General features: G+C 43.0%; 1 protein-coding gene across 5 annotated transcripts in view; it reads left to right on the forward strand.

Moving 5' to 3' along the window:
• The window catches only part of FGF12 (fibroblast growth factor 12), a 230517-nt gene that overhangs the window by 152291 nt on the left and 53698 nt on the right, over positions 1–24528 (forward strand). For all 5 annotated transcript variants that reach the window (XM_071752291.1, XM_071752289.1, XM_071752288.1 and 2 more), the window contains 2 exons: positions 2684–2794; positions 9656–9759. In XM_071752291.1, coding sequence (XP_071608392.1) covers positions 2743–2794; positions 9656–9759 — 156 coding nt within the window. In that variant the 5' untranslated portion in view covers positions 2684–2742. The remainder of the gene's footprint in view (positions 1–2683; positions 2795–9655; positions 9760–24528) is intronic.

Here is a 24528-nt window from a genome sequence, read left to right on the forward strand (position 1 = left end):
TTCCTAATGCATCAGGGGAGCAGGATGCTCCTGCAGAGGATATGTGTGGCATGGAGAGATGGTAGTGCTGCTCTTGTCAGGCTGTTAGGGCCCAGAGGGAATGTGGTGGTTTTATGAATGGCTTAGAGCTCACTACTCACTCCTCTTGAGTTTGACTGTGAGACTCAAACTTCAGCAAAACCAAGTCAGAAAAAACAACCAAACAGCTCACGTTACATAAGATTTCTCTTATGACTTGTCCCTAGGCAGGCATTGACTCAGAAAATTCTGGGATTATGAAGCGGGCAATTGTTAAAGCTTGAAACACTCCTCACCATGTGTTTTATCACTTCATTAACAAAAAGGGACACTGGGGCTTTACCCTGTGTTTTACTAGGGTGGCACTTGGCCTTCTGGTACAACAGCATTTGCACCTACATCATGTATGCAGAGGGGTCTCCGGGGATCTTAGGTGCTGTTTAGATAACCTTGAAAGATGACACAAGGCAGATTTGTTCTACATTTCACTCAAAAAGCTATTTAGTAAAACTGGGAGAAGTTTTCATGTCCTTCCAGAATAATTTTCATTTTCAAAACATAGTTGCACTCTGAAGAAGGAAAAGGCCTTTTATCCTGTAGTCAAATAATCTTCCCAAGAAAAGGGAAAATGTCAGGGTTGATTTTTGTCTCCACTCCTCTTATTCTTGAGGGACTAAAAGACAAGATATCTCCCCTTCCCAAGCACATAGAAAAACTTGGGCTGCTGAAGCATTGTCTAAGTCTCTCCTATAGGGAGCTTTTCCATTTTGTGCAAAGTACTTAAACATTAAAATTTAACTAGACTAAAAACGAGGCTAAGAATCATTCAGAGACTTGGGCCCTCCCTAATGAGACTTACATCTATTAGTGCCTTTACTATTGTGGTATTAGATTAAAGGGTAAAAGGGGACAGGCATGGGGAAGGTGGTGCAGTCATCTGTGCCTGAGAATGCAGCTCTCCAGTTCCCTTAGCATTGCTGTGCATGTAAGAGAAGCAAATTAGTTCAATATTCTGCATTGAATAAAATAGATATTTCATTTCTATAAGAAAGCAAAACATTCTAGCTCAATCTGTGTCTCAGTTTGACATAAAATTACTTGATTTACATTAGACCTTAATAGATGGCTGGTACTTATTTACTGTCCCAGAGTTGAGTCTCAGTGGGGCAAAGCCTGCCTGCAGCCTACAATGCTCTTCTTGCTATGAAATCTCTTTTTAAAGGCAACATAGAAGCCTGCTGATACTGATTTATCCTGCAGCTTTTGTAGCTAGGAAATAGAATCTGACCTTCCCCTGGCTGGAGGGACAGGGATGCCGAAGCTGAAATCGTTTGTCCCAGCAGCCTGTCTGCACCCAGGGGTCCCTGCTTGCTGGGGGGGTCCCTGGTGCTGTCCGCATGTGGAAGTCCTGCAGCACGGTGTGAAATTGTTAGAGACAGGAGCTCCTAATGGAGACACTTAACACACAACCTGACCAGAGTTATGTAAGGATTGTGGCTTATTAAACAGCATCACTAGAGGCAGGAAAGATGGAAGGCTGATGAGATTTTGGTGTGCTACACTGGAATTTTTCCTGTCTATTGAGCCAGCAATAACTTGGTCTTATTTGTTTACTTTTGCTTGGTGGTCACATAAAGCTACAAGCTCAGAAGAAGATCTCTGCCACCACACTGAAAAAGAAAAGCAAGAAAAAGAGAAAGCAAGGTGCTTGGCTTCACAGCCAAATTGTAAGACTCGCATGATTAAAATTGAATTTATTTTTGACTGCTTAATTTGTTTGTGTTTGATTGGTTGGATGGCAGGGAGACAGGCAGTAAAGCTGCAGACCTCTGTCATGTGAAGTTCAAACTGCTTCTGCTTTTTCCAAATTTTCATTTTCCTCTTCAGCACAGGTATAAAACGTTGCAGAGGTGCTGGGGAAGCCCCTCGGTTGGGGAAGGACAGGAGGAGAGGGATTCTTTTCTACCAGAGTATGTGTCGTGTTTTGGGAGAGAGGAAGGAACATGCAGGATTTTAAACCAGACACATTTTAAGGTGCCTATAAATACTCCAGAGGTCATTTCTGGAGTTGTCTTGCATCTGTGCCTTTCAGGGTTTTGCTCACTTGAGTACCACACAGTTGGACTCATGCAGCCTGATTCAGCACTTGGCCACTTTGGTTTTACACCACTGTAACACTGTTGTTGTAAATAGAATTTCATTGGCATAAAACTGGAACTGCAGGGTAGTGAATTAACCAAAGAGAAAGCAAGGTGGTTGGCTTCACAGGCAGAGTAAGAAACAATAAGCAAATTATTTGCAACACTGCTAGCCAGTGTTTTTCTGAATAAGTGGAATATTCAAAATGCATACACTGTCGAAAGACTCTCAATTGGTAGGTAACTTCCACTGAAGTAAAGTTCCATAAATCTGTTACTTTCTGCTGCACCAACTATGCATTTTGTTTAATCTGCTCGTTCCATTTTACTTGCCTGTGTGCCTCTATATATATGAATATTTTAGAGCCATGCTTGAAGGGAACTGCAGAAGGCTGTCTTATCTGCCAAACACTTCTCCATTTACTCAGAGCTTAATGGGGGGCCACGCAAATTGGGTCTCTTGCTACTTGCTGTGTTATTGGTATATCTAATAACAATTATTACTTTTTTTTCCTTTTTTTTTCCAGAACCCCAGCTGAAAGGAATTGTGACAAGGTTATTCAGCCAGCAGGAATACTTCCTGCAGATGCACCCAGATGGTACAATTGATGGAACCAAGGACGAAAACAGTGACTACAGTAAGAAAAATTAGCCTGTTTTGCAACTCGATTACAATCATATACATCACCTAGTGGATCTCACTTGTGCAGCTTTATTTTTGAAAAGATGAAATTAGGAAGAAGCCAGCTGTTCTATGCACATATTTCTTTCTATCCTTCCCTTTAAATCTTGCCTGTATGATTTCATATGTTTCCTCTCCAATCTTCTTCCCTCCTGCCCCGTTTCTGTATCTGCCATCTGGGTGGGGTGGAGAATAAAACCCATGATTTGAATTGCTGCCAGAAGAGAAAGGAGATTATATTTATACACATGCCACATGGGTAAAGGATATGGGGAATTCTCTCAACAAGGAGAAGAGGAGAAAATTGTTTTCATTATTTCATCCTGAAAAATTCAGAAAACATCATGAACTTGTAAGCTGGAGAAAAGCAGCTGTTCACTGAAGTCCTAGTGCTCTGACATTTAGTATCAAGGCTGAGGGTATTGAATGACCTTTCCAAAGGAGGTCATCTTCCAGACCCCTGTTTAAAAGCGTTGTGTTCATGCTGTCCAGCAAAGGACAGCAAAGTGCAACAGATGCTCATGTGCATGAGCAGTGTTTATTTAAAATGCAAAGCAGTAGACAGTCTTCCTTTTGCAGTAGTTTTTAATATCAAAGCTCCTCAGAGAGTTAAAAAAGAATATTTTCTACAGCATTTCTTCATTTCACAGGTCTCAAAATTTATGTTTTTGAGAGGGCAGTATCTGAGCCTCAGGTCCTTGATGCCACAAACTGTATCAATACAATAGGACTTAAGTTTTGATTTGGGTCATTGTATGGTGGTTTGAAGCTCACAGTGCCACTGCTGAAGGGACATAATAACTAGTCTGTCCAGCATGGAAGGTGTCTTCAAGGCCATTTCTAGAGATGAACAGAAGATGATCTGTGTGGTCAGGTTGCTGGAAGCAAACTTCATGTACTTTGTGAAAGGTTAATTTGGAGACAAATCTTGTTCTAACTCAAAGGTGTTCCTACCTGCATTGAAGACATGATTCCTTCCATAAGGCAGGGCCTGAGGAGTCTGCAGTAATGCACGGCATGGGTGGTGTCCTGTGAAGATGCACTTGGACAGGGGTGCAAGGTGACTGCAGCCCCACATCCATGGTGTTTGTCCCATCCCCAAGAAGTTGACCGGGTGCTCTTGTGGAAGTGGTGTGTGTTGTAGGGCTGGTCTGCACCAGCCAGCTCATGGCTGTGGTCTCTGTGAGGAGCAATATAAGAAAAAGGAACTTCAAGAAGATGGCAACTGAAATACTGAGAGGTTTTCAAAATCCTTGTGAAATGATCTATGAGGCTGCATTCACCAGAAAGTTGGCCTGTAGCATGCTGCAGATGTCCCCTCTTATGTTGGTGTTAAACAAACTAAACCCAGCAAGTTGCAATGGCACAGCTTCTAATTTATGTTGAGGTAGGAGATCCTGTGGCCTCCACACACACACATTTACTCCTGGGGAGACTAATAGGTCTTTTCCTTCAAGAAGAGTTTGACCTTCCAATTTTATCAAGCAGACACCAACACATGATGAGTTCAGTGGGCTTTAGTGGGCGAGTAGCAACCCAGTGCTGGGGTGTACAAGCTGTTTTTTCTTGCAGAAGGAAGATGTAAGATTTTTTTCAGTCTGCAGAAAACCCTTTTGAGGTCTGTTTTTCAATGATGTGGAAGAGGTGCTAGAGGTGACAGGGACTCATTGCCCTCATCTATCAGTAAAGACCAAACAACAAAGAGGCTTAAATGAGAGCAGAGATGAATTTAGGTAAACAGCAGAGGAGAATAAAATGTAAAAGCAGTTCTGCAATATTTTAGCCTGGCATGAGAGATGAGGGAAGCTGCCTCTGACTGCACATCTGCAGGTGCAGATGAGACTCCTGAATCCCATGACTAAGGTTGGGCCCCCATTACCCAAACAGCTCTTATTTATGTATCCTGCTAGAAACTGGTGAATTTGGCAAGGTGCTGAGGACCCGTGAGCCACTCCCACTCCATCTTCATGGGAAGAAGGTGGGCTGAAGGGTACTTCTAGAGCGTAAATTTATGTGGTGAGATGGCAGCCCTGCCTTGGCAGCTTGGTGGGACAGGAGGCATCCAGCTGAAAGGTGCCAAGCCACTTGTTCGAAGTCATGGGCTAGGTTGGAAAGTTAGTGAAGGTTTTGTGAAAAGATTGAAGCCAAAGAATTGCCCATCCCCAGATCTCAGGGGATGTTGGAAGAGAAAAAAAAACAACATACCCATGTAATATTAATCTTCAGAAAATGAAATTAATTCAGTTTTGGTTAACTTAGCACAGAATGTCCTTTATAAATCTTCAGTTTGAGTCAGTATTTTATATTCTATGTGGCTTCCAGTTATAGTTTCAAAACAAAATCATATTTTTACTTTGGGAATGCCAAAATAAAGCACGCTTCTTTTTTTTTTCCATTTTCTGTTCCCTCAAGCACCTCCATTTTTTATCAAGAAAAGTAAAAACTTGCTTGTCTAGGTGTTGCAGATCTACTTCACTAATATTTTCCTGGTTTAAAATATTTCTTCAGAATTTTCTTGACCATCCAGTCAGCAGTGTGTACAGTATTTCTGTGCAGGAGCAAAGCTCATAAAAAACTTGGTAAATAATGTTTCCCTATCCCTGGAGAAGGGTTGGTTAACTCACATCCACTGGAAGGGAAGGCCAATTGTGATGGCCACAGCAGGATCCTTCCTACCCTGGATGACCATCCATATCCCTTGTTAGCACAGTTAACACCCTGTTCTTTACATCAGTTCTGTGTTCTGTAGGCACACGCTGGTTATTCAAATTAGCATTATGAAACGAAACTTAATTTTCATGGAATACATTAAGTTGGTTTACTATGGCAAAATAAACATTTAAAATGAGGCAGGACATGTCCCTCAGATGCGTCTGGTGCAATTTAAAGTTCTAATAAAAATCCAGTTATTTATATAAGAGGAACTGCTAATATTTAAGCAATTTTTAAATTAATTATCTAGTTACCGTTTTATGTGTGTTCTTGAGAGGCTGGTGGCATTTACTTTCCACCTCCTCTCACTTAAAGAAAAAAAGAAAAACCACAACCCCCAGAAGCCAAGTTCTAATGGCATTTGAGTGGGCATCCAGCCAGCTTCCCGCAAAACAGCACTTGGGACATCTGTTCCTTACACCATGCAGCTAAGGGCTCGCCATCTTGATGTAAGCAAGAAGACAGATTCTCTACCTACTAGAATAGAGATATATCAAGAGTTTTCTTTTAATCAGAATGCAGTTCCATGGTGTACGAGGCCCTTATTTGCGTTCTTAGTAACGTTATATATGAACCTGAATTTGGGGTAGTATCTTTTCCTTCCAACTCCTGTGATCTCAAATGGTCTTTCAGGGCTTGCTGTTGCTGACAATTATTGCTCTTTCCTGGGCTGAACAGAGTAAAGCCTCTTTGTGAGAGCAACCAGACTTCTTCCTTTGCCAACATAATCCTGCAGAAAGTCTGAAAAGCCTCAGGAAATTGATAGGACACCTGTATTGTCTAGGTGGAAACAGCCCAGCATATCTAGGATATTCTTTGGGGCTTTCTAGACAGAAATACAGAAAAAAAAATATAAGACGGGGCAAACCTCTCAAGGTCTGCAGTCCAACTTGGAGCTGGGTTATCTTCAGCTGTACAGAGTCTCCAGGTATTCCGTATCTTCCTAACCTCTCTGGTTCCAGTGGTTCACTGTTCTAATTGTGGAGAATTTTCTTTATATCCAGACAATTTCCTTATGAGACTTTTCTCTAGTGCCTTTTATTCTTGCATTGTGTTCCCCTGAGAAGAGGCTGTTGCTGGCTTTCCCTACTGTGAGTTAAGCAAACCCAGTTACCTCAGTTTCTTCTCTCATGGATATTGCATCACAGCCTCTTGGTCATCTTAGCAGCCTTCCTCACTCCCCTCATGTCTTAAACCTCCCTATCTCATGGTGCACTGACGCTGCTGTTGCCTATTGCATCCATCATTAATTCTGCCTCATGTAGCACAAATATCATAGACTCATAGAGTGGCTTAGTTTGGAAGGGACCTTAGAGATCATCTACCCCAACCTCCCTGCCATGTCCTGCTTGTACACCACCTGGTATAAATTTGTTTAGCTTCTTTGACTAACTGCTGTTTAAATCAGTTGAGCATATGGACTTCATCTTCTCCATGGCATGTCTTTTCTCTTCAATCTCTGTAGATAACAGCTCAGACTCATAGCCATTCATATTTTAGAAACACATTATGCAGCTGATAATTTGCTGTAACAACAGTGAACATCATACTCCGGGCCAAAGGGTTTAGGACTGGAATGTGCTAAAAGTAGTAGCATCAAACAAGGTTGAGTGTAAATCCTACTGATGGCTGAGAATAGTAAAATATAATAAAAAATTATGCAGAAATGTTCGTTTTTGGTTTTTTTGTTTTTTTTTTTCTTCTTCTGCCCATGGAGCAAAATAGCATGCCTATTCCATGCAGCTGCAGGTGGCAGGTGGCATAGAAAATGCACCATTTGCAGTATAGATTTTTTTAAAGCATTTGTTGAATTTTCTTTTTTTCCTATCAGCATACCCTGTGGCCAGTCCTACTGTGTTACAGCTAGACCGCTTCCCCATCTTTAAATCAGTTTTTTCATGTTAACCAGAGTTTTGTTTCCTGACAAATAAAAGACATCTTGCTTTTGAGGTTGATTGAGGGTTTATCCCCTACACACATTTTTGCATTATTGCAGTAGAGCTTATAACCTTTTAAATCTGTTCTGAAACAAGATGAAATATTCATTTGGAAGCATGATAACAAAAGGCTTTCAGCTTCTTCAATATTTCTAGATTTGAGCACAGGAAAAGCTCTGAGAATTTGCAAGCTTTAGATTGACCCGAACCACTCTTGTAAAGGAGGAAGACATTTGCTTCCTAAAACTGTTTTGCCTGTCAGCTGCTTATGTCAGATGCAAGTTTCCCTGTTTACCTGCACACTTGCTCCTCTGCTCTGCAGTCTGAAGCAGGAGATGCTTGCCCATGCCTAAAATCCTTGACTGTGTGCATTGGTCTGCAGCAGGTCCTAGGGAGCTTGGGAATTGGCCACAGTCTTGCTGCTGTGGCACAGAGCCCAACAGGGTTGTTTCTGTGCTCCCTTAGCACGTATAGGTCAAAAGAGAAATTTTGAAACAACATTGGTGCTTCTAAGTAGAACTTTCCACTCACTGATTCTGAGTATTATCACCTCTCTGCCTTATGTATGCTTCAAATGTTCTGCCTCAAGTTTGCTATGCAAGACAAATTGGCTGTAGGAAATGAATGATGATGCCCATTTTGTTTCATTATTAGCAGTAACACGCTCCATTTTTCAGTGGGGGGAAATTAGGGAAAGGGAATTGCTTATAAATAGACTTGTTAATTGCAGAGGCTTTTAGACCTTCATGGTCATGGGAAAGTGATACAGAAACATAAGATTGCCTTCGTTAGCAAATTTTTTCAACAGTAGAACTGTGCTATCACACAGCTTTTTAATTCTGAGTAGCTGCACTGGGGTGTGTTTGCCTCATTTGCAGCCAGTGTCAAAGTAGGACCAGCCTTGTCTCTGGTTGTTCCCAGCCCAGTGCCCAGGCTGGTCTTGATTTGCTGTGTACATCTGTTGATATCCTCCTATGAGATCACATAAATATAGGCACTGGCTTTGGTGACAGTTCAGCACACACTTTGGTATTTTACTGAATATGGTTCTTTAAGGCACAAAATGGGACCAGAGTTGGTTTCTTTTCATCAACACTCGGGGTGCTCTCTTTGTAGGCAGCTCACAGAGGGAAGTCATCTATTCTTTCTTGGGAACGGAGAGAGGGGGCGAAAAAGGCATGGGATTCATGAGTTCCTTTTTAGGAGAACCTTGAAAGCAGCACACCCAGGGCACCCATCAGGTATCTTGAGCAGAGAGCTTGTCTCCTATACTTTTTTCAGTTACTTCTGACAAACTACCCCCCTCTGACCTTTAATCAAATACACCAAGAGAAGACTTCAGGTTGAATGTAACCTGTTTGCCATAACATTTTTTTCCCCTCCTTTCTCTCTATGTTGCCTATACATTTTTAATTTATTTTATTTAATTTTGGAAAGAAATCAAAGCACACTTTTGTCTCCTCTCTGCAAAAAATCATGGGCTGTACATAAGGGAGATTCTTGGGAAGCATCTTGTAGCTAAGTTAAATCCATGCATTATTTGGCATGTGCCCACCTACCAAGTCTCCTTGCTTCTGAATGAGGAGCAGTGCTCTGGTCCTGGAGTCGAACAGCATTTCTCTTCCCGAGTTCTTCATTTCCTTGTCATCAGGGATCACAGGGGCAGACACACAGCCAAGTTCATTGCTGTCCTCGTGGCTCTGGTTGCTGTCTGTATGCTCTTTTAGCACGTGGCAAGTGTAAGAAAGTGTGACTGCCTTAAACCTGTTGCAGGGTGATCCAAAATGTGTTGTTGCATTTGTCATAGGCAAAAGTGTTTACATGTGCAGTCACCACTGCTCAGCTGGCCCTCAGAAAGCTTGAAGATACATTAGCTTGAGTGCATGTACGAGTCCTTGGCATTACAAAGGCATTGATCAGACTGACTGGGTGTGTTAAGGCTGTTGGGAGTCTAATAAATTCAGTGCTTCTAAAAATGTGCTTTCAACATTGGCCCTACAGCTGCAGATCTTTCCTGTAGCTGGAAACAGGACCCCTGATTCTAGTTGGGTGTCTTTTGTTAAGAGTCAGGGGTGGGGTGGGGGGGTTTGGCCTGGCTCTGTGATGTAAAGCAGAGGTGGCCACACAGGGTGCTGTCTCCATAACATTTTTTTTTTTTCTTTCCGCAGCCCTTTTCAATCTAATTCCCGTGGGTCTTCGTGTGGTGGCAATCCAAGGTGTGAAGGCAGGTCTGTACGTTGCCATGAATGCTGAGGGATATCTCTACAGCTCAGTAAGTACTTTGCTGTTGGGGGCCTGGAGTGGTTTGGTTTTGTAGGCAGGAGGGAGAAGACTTCATTGGAATTTAAAGGTTTTTCTGAAAATGGCCATGTGTTGGCAAACCTTTAAAAGCAGGACCAGGGGGAGCTACTTCGAGGCCTTGCAATATTCACTTTAAAGTGTCCCCATGGAGGTTCATGGCAATATTTCCTGACCTGTGAAGAAACAACATTTTGTATTGCTTAGAGTAGTTACTTAATGTAGGCCACATAGAGGAGGTTGTGTGTGGTTGGCTGGTTATAATCTGGTATCACATTTGTGAAATGGCATGGTCTGAATGGAGTTGCTTCTGTGATATACCTAGACAACTGATCAGAGGTAGTACCCCAGCCCAGAGGTGGTCATGCTCTGCTTTTGACTGCAGTGTAAACCCACAGCAATACACTGACTTCATTAAAATGATTCTGGACTATTCTGTTGGCAGAGTGCTTCAGCAGAGCAGAATTCCCCTGCATTTGTGTGGTCTTTTTAATGCACATAAAAGATAAGTGAGGCATTTTTTACTGACTAATTCCCCTATAACTTTCTTAGATGGCATGAAAGGGCATGAGGTTATTTGTAAGATTCTCATTTGAAGTAAGTAATTGATTTTCACAGTGAATAATTGATACAGTAATTTATTAAATGTCAGTCCTTTGCCAGAATTTTTTATGCTTCAAATAACTTTGCTCTAGTTTTACATAGTAAAAAGTGATAGCTAATAATGCACTTCTCTTTTCTGAAGTTATGATGTCTTTAAAGTGTATAGCTGAGATTCTAATCTCATCTGCCTTAGTGTAAATTTACAGTATGGTGATTCTGCTCTTGTCTAGGCATTTACTTTGCTTTAAAAGCGTATGTGAGATTAGAGATGGGACCACTGAAAAGAAAACAGGTCCACTTGCTCCTACACATTTTTTCCTAACTCTTAACACCTGCCTTCACTCCTGGTCAGTTGTAAAGTGCTCACTTGGTTGGGATTTCCCCCTTTCCTTTGGTTGTAACAAAGCTCACTGAGTCTCCTCTGGCTCAGGGTAGAAAACAGCAAGTGGATGTGTTATCTCACCAGGCATACTAAGTCTCAAAACTGGCTGCTTGTCAAGAAGAGACAGAGAGATCAATCTGGATCTCTGTGGATGCCAGACGCTTCCTGTTCTTTCATAGCCCAGTAAACATAAATGACTGCTTCTAAATAAATTACATTGGTTTACTAACAATGAAAACCTCCTCTTTCTGTAAAGTTATCAGAGTCCTATAGGTAACATCAAGTGTGGTGTGGTACTGTGTTACTACTATCTGTGCTTCCCTCCAGGCACATAGTCACAGGGATCAGGACTGATGGTTTTCCCTGTGTTTGGGCAGCATTGGGCATAAGATGGTGCTGGTCTGGTTCTGAGACTCCTTGTGCCACTGATGCCCTGTAAGTGAGGATTGCAGGGAAGCAGAGTGTGTCACAGAGCCACAGCCAGACTGGGTGGGCCTTTTTGGGGCAATGAGGGGTAGCATTTTTTGAAAAATAGTGAAAGGCTGGTAAAGGTGTGCGGCTCAGGAAAAAAAAAAGGGGTAGATCCATGATGTTTAACATCTGAGAGATTTCAGATGATTCAGAGGAAAAGTATCTCTAGCTAGTTGTAGTGTGATGATGCCAAGGGTGGGAGGTGCATACAAAGAAATGATGGCAACAGGAAGACCGAGAGTCCAGGAGACACATCAGTTAGTCATATAAAGGCTCCTTCATACAGTATTCAAATGAAGGTGGTTTAATGGGGCCTGCTTGTTAAATTTCTAACTTAAATAGGAAGGTTAATCAGGGAAGGCTAAGGATGCACCATGGTGGTCAGTGGTTAATGAAGTGGTCCTCATTACATGCCATGGCTTGATGGTGTTCAGCTCTGTCCTCATCAGAGAGTGCAACTGTTCATTTCTTCAACATGATGCAGGGTTACTGCTTGCAGTAAATTGATGTAACTGGCCCATCTCTGATCTAGGGAGATGGAGCTTGCTTGACCCCATTTTCTTCTTACATTGACTGGTGGCTCTGCGTAGCAATAAATCAATAAATTCACTGTACTTTGGAGCAGACCCCAAGGCAAGAAACAAGAAAAATTGAAATCTTTAGGAGCAGAGAGTATGGGTAAACCACCCATAGCATCAAAGATGAGGGATGAGACCAGGGTGTCCTATGAAAGAACTAGATAGACCTGAGAAGAGCTCAGCCTGTCCAAGCAGTATCATTTGGATATTGCAGCTTTCTTAGTGGGGCTGGGATCCCACCTTGGCATGGCTGTGTCAGTCTTCGAAGACTCTGCTGGAGAATTACTTTGACAGAACTTGACAGCGCAATCCTGTCAGGAGTGAGCAGGGCCTCAGGTCCTGCTGCCTGGACCTGACTGCCCACACGAAAGGACAAGTTGTCCCTGTACCTTTGCTTAGCAGACTCTGAACTACAGCTTTGCTGTCTCAGGCCAGTTTCCCTTGGTATTGTGCATGGACTTTTTTTTTTTTCCACTAGTGTTTTCTGAGAGCTTTGTGAAAAAAAATGGGTCAATATTCCCCATAGATACTGTTCACTCAAGCAGATCCATTGATAATTGAACCTTTCCTGCTGCTTGGCTGCCTCCCTTGCTTATATCCCATGCTCAGCCCTTCTAGGATTCCTTACAATGCTGTCAAGCTCAGGCCTGCTTTCAGATAAAATGCAGCTGTCCAGGAAAAAAGGGATCTTTGTGTTTTGTGTTTTGGCCTTGCCCCTTCTTGAGCCCAGGTTGTGGCTGTAACTGAACACATCATCACTGTGGGTTTGTTTTGGTTTTGTTTGGTAGTGGCTTTTCTAGTCTGCATGCGTCAGCTGAGACCTTGGCTTCCACCATCTGCCCTGGATCAAACCAGAGGATATTATCAGCTTGGTCTGAGAAGTAGTTGGTGCCAACTCCTTCTGAATTTGGGCCAATGGGCTCTTGAATAAATGGGTTTAGAAAAAATAGTCCTTGAATTAAGTCTTCCTGATGTCGATCAGCATGGAAGCAAGGCTGAGTGGGGTCATCTAAAATCAGGCTTGGTGAGAAGGCTCTTTTCAGAAAGATGCAAGATCCTCCTGTGTAGTCAGATACATAATTACCTTTAGCAATGAGTTTCCTCCTATCTTCTGTTGGGTTTGGAAAGGGTAGGGACAGTGTGGGGTTGGGTGCTGGGCTGAAGCCAGCTGTAGATCCTTAGTCAGCCTCACAGGCCCAAATATATTAGATTGCATGGCCTCTTTGCTTGGCAAGTAGCTGTTTATGACTTTTGCATTGTTTACTTACATTAGATAGCTGATTATTTTTTTTCTCAAGAGTAGCTTATTGCTAGCTGTGAGGATCCACATTTTATGTCAAAGTAAAAATACACTGAATGAAGGGCAGCAGGTGTTACTTGTACAGCCTTAGCACTTGGGATGCTTGAGACCAAGGGCTGGTTGTTGCAGAGGAAACACAGGATAAAGAGGTACGTCCTGCTCCAGTGAGTTTGCAGCCTAATCCTAACAGGAGAAGACACAGAACATGCTCTCCTGTCTCTGGAGTTAATAGTTACACCAGCAAATTAATTCCTATTCCCATGTAACCATTCTCTGTGGAGTCTCTCTCCTTGGTACCCAGATTTCTTGCTCTTAGCCTTGCTGCAACAGCTCTCGGGGGCATGGGGAAAGGAACCCCTGCCAAGTGTTTTGCCTGAGAAGCAAACCTGTGAGCTGCTTCTCATTGTGGGGCTGTAGAGCCTCAGCAAACCCACCATTCACTCCAAGTGCACTGAAATTGCAGCTCTCAGTAAGACAATGTGTATAATTCAGTGGCATTACAGCTAGGATTGGTTTCTGCCCCAAGCGCATAACACGTTTCTTCTACAATGTTCTGCTTTCAGATATTCCTTGTTGTTTAACTCTGTGTTCTAATTATTTTTGAAATGGCAAATTGTGATGCATAATTTATTGGGAAGACTGAGAAAACCCTAGCAGAGTTACAGAATACAGAAGGAAAAAAATGGATCACTTATGAGAGCTCAGTATAATTTTAGAGTATAAACCTGTGAGTTTGAAATGATGAAATTAGAGCTTGAATCTCTTCAAAGATTCCTACTAATAAGGGAATGATCATGCACACTAAGAAAAAATCTGAAGAGCACTGAGAAAACTCAAGTCACATTAAGAGCAGCTCAGTGTGTCTTGGCATTTTCCTTTTTCTCTTTTTTTTTTTTTTTTCTCTCCTCTCATTTTGCATAATAAACATGTCTTGCATAATAATAAACAAGCATCTGGGGAAGTATGCATATTAGTGGTATTTTTTAATCTGCTTGCAATGCTATAACTATTTTGCTACAACTCCTCTTGGGTTGCTCACTCTTATCTACAGTGTTTCAAGGTCAGGGGATGGAATCAATAATGCTGCATTCTCTCCCCTAACATGGTTGGTGTGTTAAACCTACTTTTGCCAGTGCCGTTTCTTTGATTCCTATTTGACTTCAGTAGTGTTGGTTGATTCAATCAGAAGTACAGGTAGGCCAAGCAGGTATCCTGGACATCTCCCTTTTACAAACTTCGGAAGCAAACACTTGCTGGGGGATTCCTTAATTTACATGCTTTATTAGGGAGGCAGGTCAGTGAGGAGAGAGGAATGTCCCCAAAGGCAAAGCAAAGGAGGAGCCCAATGTAATGTGCTTTTAATTTCTCTCCAGAGTATTTGCTCCTCTTCACTGGCTGTTTAAAGGGTAATGCTGAATGAAAGCATTAGTTGGGAGATGTAAAATTCCTCCTGTCTCCTGACTTAATCCTAAATACAGAGGGAACAAAATGGATGCTCAGGGAAGCAGCTGTGTTGAGGAGAGCCAGTCCCTGGGAGCAGATTCCTGCCTTGCATTGAATGTTCCTGAAATACAGCTCCTGGCCAGCACCCTGGCACGAGCACCCTTCTAGCATGAAGCTTGTAAACACAGCTGTCAGTAGCAAAGAGGTCCCTTTTCCCTCAGTGAGTTTCTGCCACCCACGTTACTCTGCTTGGCTCTTGGGAGCTTTTCAACCATCCAGCTTTCCTTTCATCTCAGCAGACTGAGCTTCCCTGTGTGACTGGTGCAAGTTGGGAAGGACCAGTGCTGGCCCATACAGGCTCAGGGGTTATTCAGGGCATTGTAAGAACTAGAAATGGATATGACCTCAGTTGTCAGGACCTCCTGGACTGCTTGTCAGATGGATAAAGCTGGGACAGTGCAATACTTTCAATACTGTGGCTTTTGGGGGGCAAGTTTCCCATCTGGAAACCTCTTAAGGGACCTGTATTCCCTAAAGTTTCCTAGCACAGCATCATGATGGGGCTCCCATGGGGAGGGTGCTGCTCTGTTCCTTGATTCAGTGTCTGGGATGAGTTGGGTCAGACTTGGCTTTTTTGCCTATTAAGCAAGAGACTGTACAGAGGACAAGATCAGTAGCAGCAGGCACTAATCCTGTTTTCCTAGCGAGCTGTTCTTGTCTTACTTGACAGCATTGTGTGTTACAAAGAGTAAATATGCTTCAGTAAGAGAAGTCCCACATAATGGGACGATTATTAACATTCTACTTGTTAGGGGAGGGAGGACAAATATTGTCCTTCCTGGGTCCAGGACTCTGATACGAAAAGAAATGAGGAAAATTTTGAGTGTGAGGACATGTTTGGCTGAGGTCAGGTGTGTGTTAATGAAGTGACTTGGATCTCCTTTCTAATAACGCCAAACTCAAATATAGAGTGGGTAAAACTTGTGAATAATGAGCCTTTGCCAAACAGTGAGTAATGGCTCTGGAGGCTAAACCAGGAGATACAACAGCCTACAAAACCCAAGAAAAAATCCTTACTGACTATGTGCATGTAGTTGTAACTGGGACCCAAGTGACACAAAACATTTAAAATTGGGAGCATTTTTGGAGTGTAATCTGGTTTATCAGGGTAAAGAGAATGAGGTTCAAAAATACCTGGGCCATTTTGAGTTAGACTGACTGAATTCATGGGGAATGTAGTGTACTTTAGTAGAAAGGCCTGGATGGGAGCCTGAACCATCCCTGCTTTTGCTCTGGAGGGTACTGTCCTGACTAAGCACTTGCAAAGCAAAACTGATCTCTTCTGGAAGTCTCTGAATCACAGAGAATGATGGACTCCCATGAGTCCCAGAATCTAGGGCTGGCTTCTGGCATCTGTAGTTTCATGGCACGAATTCTCACACATTAACCATCTGAAACTGGTGGAGAAAACAGGCTTTGTGGGACTTATGTACCTGGCTAAGGAGATGAAATGTTCTTATACAAGATCCCGTTCAGCAAAGCACTGAAATGGCACCGTGATGCTTTGCTGAATCCTTGCTCCTCGGTCTCTCCTGCTACAGGGATATGGGCCCTGGGCCCTGGATACCAGCCACTCGGTTGGCTCTTCTGGAAGAGCTTCTGCTTACTGCAAGGAAAGCTCAGCACCTGCCCAGCTTCTCTTGCTGTGAGAGAGAAATATCTGTGAAGGCAGGGGTGGGGTGGAAGGGAGGTGTTGGTCAGTGCTGTGCCTGCTGGGCTCTGCAGAACGTGTGGGACGGCCGCGTGCTGGTGCCAGGGAGCCCGCAGTCCCTGTGTGAGCAGGGAGGAACTGAGGGGCACCTTGCCAGCAGCACTGCCTGAAGGCATCCCAAAGCAGAGCAGGCAGGACACAGCTCTGGACCTGCTCCAGGCCCTTCTGAACCATGCCTGGTCCTTGGGTCTGGCCCAGTGGTATGATTTGCACCAAAGAGGTGCTGCGGGGTCTGTCCTCTGTACGTTCTGGCCTTGTGACAGTGGGGTGAGGGCAGCCCAAAAGCAGCAAGCATCAAAGGCAGAGCCCATCCTTCCCACCCACTGTGTCTGCTGACACAGGGACCAACTTTGTTTTAAAAATATGCCTGTCCCTCATTTTCCATGTTTTCCAAGCTTAAATGAAACTCTCATTGCTGCACCAGCAGTTGTCTGGAGACTTCCTAAAGGACTAGAAAAGCAAGTAATGGAGTAGGGCCCATTAGTTCCTTTATGGTGTATCATCCATCGCCTTTCAGTCTGATCTTAGCTTACATACTTTTTATTTTCTGGCTAATTTCATGTACTTGCAGTTCTGCTGTTCTTTAGTTACACCTTCCAACAGCTTCTGCTACTTGCCTTGTTGCTGTCATCCTTTTTCCTTTTCCTTAACCACTTTACATTAACCTCACATCAATGTGTTTCAGGTGACGTGCCCAAACCAAAGGGCTCATCTTGGTGGGTGGATGCTATGTAGACTTATGCCCATGGCTTCTCCTACAGCTTTGCTTGATTGAAAAAGAGACCTTCTTCCCTGCTGATGAACTACAGATCAAATCCTTTGTTGTGTGGAGGTGGCTGCTCTTCTGTGGAAAAGCCTGATAAGCTCCAAAACTTTTAAACATTGTCCCTCTCTGAAATCGATAAATCCTTCACATACCCACACAAGTCACAGGTTAATTTGGTGGTTTGAGATCTCGGCTATCAAGAAGGCAGTAAAGACTCTATGAGGGTGTTGTGCCACCTCCAACTTACTGTAGAGCTGAGGTGCAGAGGAGCTGTGCTTTGGGAGCAGTGGTAGCCTTTCATGCAGCTCTTTTCTGCAACTTAGAAAGTTGCAGAAACCCAGAAAGCTGAAAAGCATTTTAAAATTCACAATGTACTCTCTAATCCCCCAAATACTAACTTAGGCACCAGCCCCACACTAAAAGCTTTCTGAAATGTCAGCACCCTCTTGACATAAATAAAACATGGTGTGAAGATGGAAAGTCTTCCTATCTCCCCAACACTTTCCTCCTAAAAAGACTGGAGGATTGACTTCTCTTTATAAGAAGCTTCCTTGGTCAGCTCCTCAGAAGGCTGCGCATCAAATGCATTATTGATAAGAGCACTTGGGAACTGCTTGCACATAGGCACATGTTACAGACTCTCAGATACTTTCTGGAACACTGCAGAGGAATTGCTGCAGCTTGACAAAGATTGTCTGCTCCTCTCTAAAGCCTCTGAGTTAGAAATCAGCATGAATCTCCCTGGCATAGCCTTTTCCACCACTAAATCATTTGTAAGCATGATCTGGAAGAGAGGAAAATAGAACCTCAGGGAGTCTGGACAAAGATGTTAGGTGAAAATGCACCAAGAAATATAATGTCCAACTTTCTAGGTACATGAAAAGTGAGATGAAGAGCAAGATTTACCCTATTCCTGACATTCCCACAAGTGCAGTGACCATGCTGAGCTATTTCTTGTCCTGGCAGGAATCTCTCCAATGCAAACAGGGGTTGAGAAGAATAGTTCTTTGTGTTGCTGCTGCAGTGTTTTAAGTCCATGCCCTTGTGGCAGACATAATAATGTTTTTTAAAGTGCCAGTTTTCTGCTTCTGTTGAGGAGTTCCCGCATTGTCCCATATTGCTCTGAATTGATTCATGTGCACTGCAGAGAACTTCCCCCATTCCTCCTGAGACTGGTTAAGTGCTATTGACAGAGCTGGGGCAGCTGATGAATACTGTGTTTTTAACTGTACTTGGTGCCAAGGAGAACATCCACCATCTGTGGTTGGGACATACCATCCATTTCCTGCAGCCCCCTCTCTTCTGCACTGTGCCTGTTCCCATGTCAGATTGATGGCTATGGAGAGGTCCTAGCATTCCAGTGGGGCAGGGCAGACTCTGGCTGGAGAAAGGACCTTCAACAGAGATAGAGCCAGCGCAGAAGGATGTTGTGTAGGTGTAGCTAATCAGCTAGCTCCAGCTGGGATCTATAATGTTCGTTGTTCTGTTCCTTGTTCTTAGAGGAAAAAGGCATACAGATGTTTCACTGGCTTGTCCAAAGCAAATTCCATTTTCTTATACCTCTTGCTACTGCAGTACTCTCTGTACTGTCTGAAATGATGCCCTCTGTCTTTTTTAGCTGCTGTCTGCCTATCTACATCTGCACAGTCTTAGCAAGATCTTGTCTTGGGGAGATGTTTATGTATGTCCTGTAGACAGCTGATGTGATAGGAAGGTATCTAAAATGACACTGCCATGCAGTGCTTCTCAACTTGCAGACCTGTCTGGGAACAGACATGCCCTTTCTTTGGCTTAACATGGCAAAAGCTATGAGGCACTATGTAGAGGATTCCCTTTTTCTTCTTTTTTGCAGTTCTCAGGTGCAATGCAGTGCTCTGCCCTCCAGCAGCCTGGAGGCGTTGAACCCAAAGGCAGTCATGGACTCTCCATCTGGAGGAGGTGGAGATTCACTGTGGAAGTCACATCTATGAGCTTTTGTTTAGGGTTGAAACAAAAATAAAAAACACCTGTAAAACTCTGTCATGATGCTCATGGTTCTGTCACACTCAAGTTTTTTTTCCATTTTGACCCCTGTAATCTGGTTTATGAGTTTCATTTATTGCCTGTAGAAGAGTTTCTTTGTGGATGCTGGGGAATCTGTGGTGAGCAGGAAGGGCATGAAGTGAAGGGAAGGATTTTAGAAGTACTTGAAGTAAAATCGGAAGGAGGACAGTCTGGTGATAACTTCCAGCCAGTGTGGGACTAGGAAGAGGAGCAAAAGCTCATGCTGGATGCTGGCTTCAGGTGAGCATCCAGGTCAGAGAGGTGCTGTGTCACTTCAGTCTCTGGTAGAAGCACCACGAAAATGCTGTCAGCATAAGGCAGGACCTAACATGTTGCTGTTGTGCCAGGTATATACAGAGCTCTTAATGTGCAGTTCTTCCACCTAAAGCTACATCCCATGATTTGTCTTCAGAGTTGTGCTGGTTTGAGGGTGTTTGGGTCACCTGGCAGTGGGAGGAATTAACTTAGCTAGGGCTGTTGAGGCCAATGGTGTGGGCCCTGGAAAGAATCTTTTTATCATTTATCATGTCAAAGTTATCATTTACCTGTGTGTTGCTCCTGGGCTCTCCTGTGCTCTGAGATAATTTTTCATTTTTACTGAGAAGCTTCATCACATACTTGAGAAAACTGAGCATAGAGGAGTGATGTGCATGTGGTCATGCATGGAGGCTGGGTTAGGCCTTCTGTTCTTCTTGATCCTAATTTTGCCTTAACAAGGCTTCTTTTGTATCACTGTAGCTATTCAGGGAACTGGTGCAGCAGCAGCACAACTTGTTTGTGTAATATATTATGTCTGTGCAAATCACTTTGCTTTGAAAGCTGTGTGCTTGTGTAGCCAGGGCTTGCTTCTTCCTTTCTGACTTCCCATTTCTTTTGTCTTTCCTCAGCACTTATGTCCATAGCAATCTTCAGTGACGATAATGGGAGCAGGCAAAAAAACCACAGGAGAGTTGTAAACTACAGCCATCTTCCCCTGCACATCTTAATACCAAGTGTCAAGTGCAGTTGCTGAGGGCTCCACAAGTGTCTCTTTTTCAGCCACCTGAGGAGCTGAAGCTGCTTATGGTGTCAGCTTCACAAGATGGCAGATGGAGAGTTAGAAACAACTCCTGAGGAGCTCAGGATTGCACCAGTGCTGTGGAAAGAAGCTGATGTTCCCAGGAGCTGAACAACCAGGTCTTGCAAAGAAAGAATTTGCAGTAACAAAATAAATAATGGATTTTCAGACAATGTAAAGCCCTACTTTCCCAGGTGTTGAGCACCCAGTTACAGCTCCTTGCTTTTGCTGAGATGAATATAAGGGTGATCCTTTTGGATCCACTCAAATATCCAGCTCCAGTAGCTGCCACTCATAGTTCAGGGAAACCAGTAACAGAGGCTTAGCAAGGTATCTGACAACTGAGAAAACATCTCCTTATGCTGTGCAGAAAAAAAAAAGTTTTCTCAGATCTTGGTTGTTTGAGTAGTTCTTTCTAGCCCTGGTATAGTGCTGTGCACAGTGTCTTCCTCTCTTCAGGGCATCTTGGCCATCCAGGCATGATCCAGGACTTAATGAGAGCTGTGGGCCAAACTCTGCACCAGTGGTTTTCAGTTGGAGATGGACTGGATCTAACTCAACAGGAGATGTTTTTCCATTATTTTTTTTCAGTAGTGGATGCATGGCCATGAAGTGTAACATAATCAGGCAGCTGTGGGAGAAGCATGCAATTTCTGTGGTACTGAGAGATATTTCAGTTTCATGGAATTTGAAAACTGAGGTGAGTTTTGCATCAGCTTACCTGAGACTGTGGTCTTCTCAGTTGTTTGAGTATATCCAGTGAATATGTGCGTGCTCTTAGTAATAAATATACAGGAAACCAGTTCCTTTCTTAGACACTGGAATATGTATTTTAAATGAATTTTCTTTATGAGTAGTGACTTAGGGTTTTAGTGAATAATTAGTAAGTTCTTAAAAATAGTACCTGTTCTGTAAATTTGACATCATCATGTCTTTCTGCAAAGTTATGGGAAGACCTGCTTTTCCACAAGAAGGTTCAAAGGGGTTTCCTGAAAAAGGGCAAGAATTATCTGCTTTTCTTGCACAAGAAAACAGACATGTAGAAAAGGGAAAGATGCCCGTTGATTATACTTCTTTGGTTTTTTACTTGTTAGTTGCATAATCAGGCTAAGCTCCCAGATTCCCATAGTCTCTGTTCCTTACGTGGCACTGGCTAATTTCAAATGTGGAGGGTTTTTTCAGTTTTTTTATACATGCCTATGAAAGTATTGGCCAGTGAGAGTTGCAAGTGTGAATGTCTCAAATTAAAGTATTTTGTATTACAGGTTTTTTTTGTTTTCATCTCCAGGTGTTTCTTGCAAATAGTTTATTATTCAGATAATGAAAAGTGAAAGTTTATTATTCAGATCTGGAGGGATAGAAGGAAATCAATTTCCTCCTTCAAAACTACCTTTTTTTCACCTCTTTTATTCACTTATCACTCTCTACTTGCCAGGATTATTCTAATCAGATTTCACATGTGAAAAAATAACAGAAAAATAATTCTCCTCTGGGGAGTATCTGGGAGGCTTAAGTGAATTAAGACATTGATCAGATTCTTCTCACTGTTGCAGCTGTGAGTACAATGGAGGGTACCTGGTGTGGCTAGGGAAAGAATTGTGTCTGATGTGTCTTTTATCTTCAAGGGAGGATTGAAATCAGGCTTGTCTCTGGGAGTTTGGTTTAATCTGTATTTCTGGGTAGCAGAAATAGATGTAGACCTGCAAAGTGTATGAACACAGCCCAAACCAATGGAGCAACATGGCAGACAAGAGAAATCTGGTTGTGTGGCTGTGAATTGCATAGCAGGAGGCTGCTCTAGCACCCAGACCTGCCAGGCTGGTACTTCACCACCACCTCTCACTGAGCTGTTTCAAAGGGGAAACAAATGTCTGAATTGCTCAAGTAGTTTTGCAAATGTCTTCTCAACCTAATGCACCAAAATAACAGCTTGTGCAGCAAGGCCAGCACAACTTCTTTGCATACAGCTTTTTTCTGATTTGGCAGCTGTTTGAGAATCCTATTTGCTGTACATGTCAAGACTGGGACTGCTCCTATGGGAACTTTGACCTTGACCATCCTTTCATTCTTCCTCAGTAAGCTCGTTACAGGCTTCTAAGTTGCCATCGGGGTTTTGCCATGAGCTACAATGAAAATATCTTTCTGTATTACTGCCACAAGAAGGGAGTTTCACCTCTGTGGACATGGTGGAGGAAGACCACAGTAACTTAGATTGTTACAATCTGTGTTTCTTTCTATTGAGTTTTATGAAAAATCGCTCTCCATTCCAGAGGTGGGATCTTCATGAAAGTGGCTGAAATATGATTTGCATATGTGTTCATAGTCAGCCAGGAAAAATGCAATACACAGGCTCCTGACAGCAATAGTTATATTGGAGGTCCCAGACACAGGAAACTTGGCTCTAGTAACAACACAGGCCTGCAGCCAAAACATGCAAAAAGTTAGTGCTCTTCTTGGCAGATGGAAGGCAATTCTTGTATTTAGGGTGGTAGCAGGGCATTTCGTAGGGTTCAGCTCCCTGCCCTGTCACAAATCCCTTGCCTTGACTGCAGGATTCAATTAAAATGTATGAACCTAGACATCCATCTCCCTCTGCAATATGCCAGCATGTCCTGCCTGGCCTCCAGAAGACCCTAGATCTCCCCTAGGTCCTGTGTCCCACCTGCCAGCCCTGTACATGTCTGGCAAGCCCTAGGACATTGTAGATAGCACTAGAAACTTACATTTAGGTAACTAGATCGAGTCCTTAATTTCTCTGCCCCAGCTGCCCATCTATATGGTAGAGATAAGATTTCTTTCCTATTCCCACAGAGACAGTGTGGAGGTAAGTGCATTGGTGACTGACAGGCACTCAGATGCTGTGTGGAGGCCACTGTGTAAGAGCTTGAATAGATAAGAGGATGACTACATGACAGCATGAGGTTTTTTGCTTTGTTTTTTACCTCACGAGATTTTCTCTCTCACATGTATTTTTCCTATCAGAATGTTAGTGCTGTGAAAGAGAGCTGAACTCACATGACCCATTTGCCCCACACTCCTCAACTACAGAAGTGTGTGCATGCCTCAGCACCATTTGGAGGCAGCTTCCATTTGAAGCAGCTCATGGAAAAAAACAAAAAGAAAAAGTAAAGGGAGGCCAAGTTGTAATGGTGCAGGGAAATCACTGCTTGGCTTCAAAATGCAATAAATTCACCTGGCACCACCTGAGAGAATTAACCCAGAACCTAGCTGTCTTATTTTTCAGCTAAATCACTGTTCTGGCACCTAGTTACTTCATTGCCAGTGGTGCTGTAAATACTTGCAGCTCCCTGTAGTTTCAGCAGGATTTTAAAGTAATCACCATCCCTGCAGTTCTTTCCCCTTTTATTTAGAGACTTCAAAAGCTCAGTTTTATGCTCATAATTTAGGACTCTGATTCCTGACATGAATTTGGAGATGGTTTGAAACATTTTCTACAGTGAAGAGATCTTCTCAACGTTTCCTCTGAGTGAACTGAATACTTGAAGTCTCTGTGACATATAAGACCAAACTAGCAGGGGCACTTTAGAAAGTCACAGTTACAGACCCCATTGAAATCTCATGCTGGGTATTAGGTTGTCTCCTCCCTCAGGTCTTCCCTGAAAAATCACACAACATTATTCTCTGCAGCATAGAGCTCCCATGTGCAGTGGGAAAGGTGGCTGCAATGAGGGCAGCAAGAGGAGGATATGAAGATCTCTCTTCTGTTCTGCACAAGCTTTACCTACACAACTGTCAGAGGAGAAACTCAATAACCACATACATTTTTCCAAAGACCCTGTCAGAGAATCTGCAGCATGAACTTTTTAGGTCATTCTGTCCCTTTATTTATCTTCACTTTCACAGTATCCCCTTTCTCGCCTGTAGTCATTAATCATGTATGTTCAAATACCTGGGTATAATCTTTTCTCAATAGTATCACTTCATATTATAAAATTCTTGGCAGTTAACAGTTTCTGAGTTTCTGTGAACAATGCATTGAGATAATTATCAACAACATAGTTCCCTTCCTGCACCTCTTGGATGTCTAGTCATTGATACACCCAGAAACTGAACAAAAGCCAACAAAGTCCTTCTGAGTGTATTTGTAAGTGGCCTTGCATGAATTCTCTCTTCACTTTTATCCTTTGTGTTTTTACTAAAAACACTCTTCAGAGAAGGCCACAGCGGCCATTACTGAAGTTCCTTCCATACATTGCTATAGCAGCTGGAGTCAGGAGCCCTTTCATGTCTGCCCTGTTCTTTTTGGATATTTCTCTGGCAGATTCAGTGGCCTTATAGAGTAACAAAGTAATCAAGGACACAAGTGCA

The sequence above is a fragment of the Heliangelus exortis genome, chromosome 9 (genome assembly GCF_036169615.1).
Source record: "Heliangelus exortis chromosome 9, bHelExo1.hap1, whole genome shotgun sequence".
Taxonomy (NCBI): Eukaryota; Metazoa; Chordata; class Aves; order Apodiformes; family Trochilidae; genus Heliangelus; species Heliangelus exortis.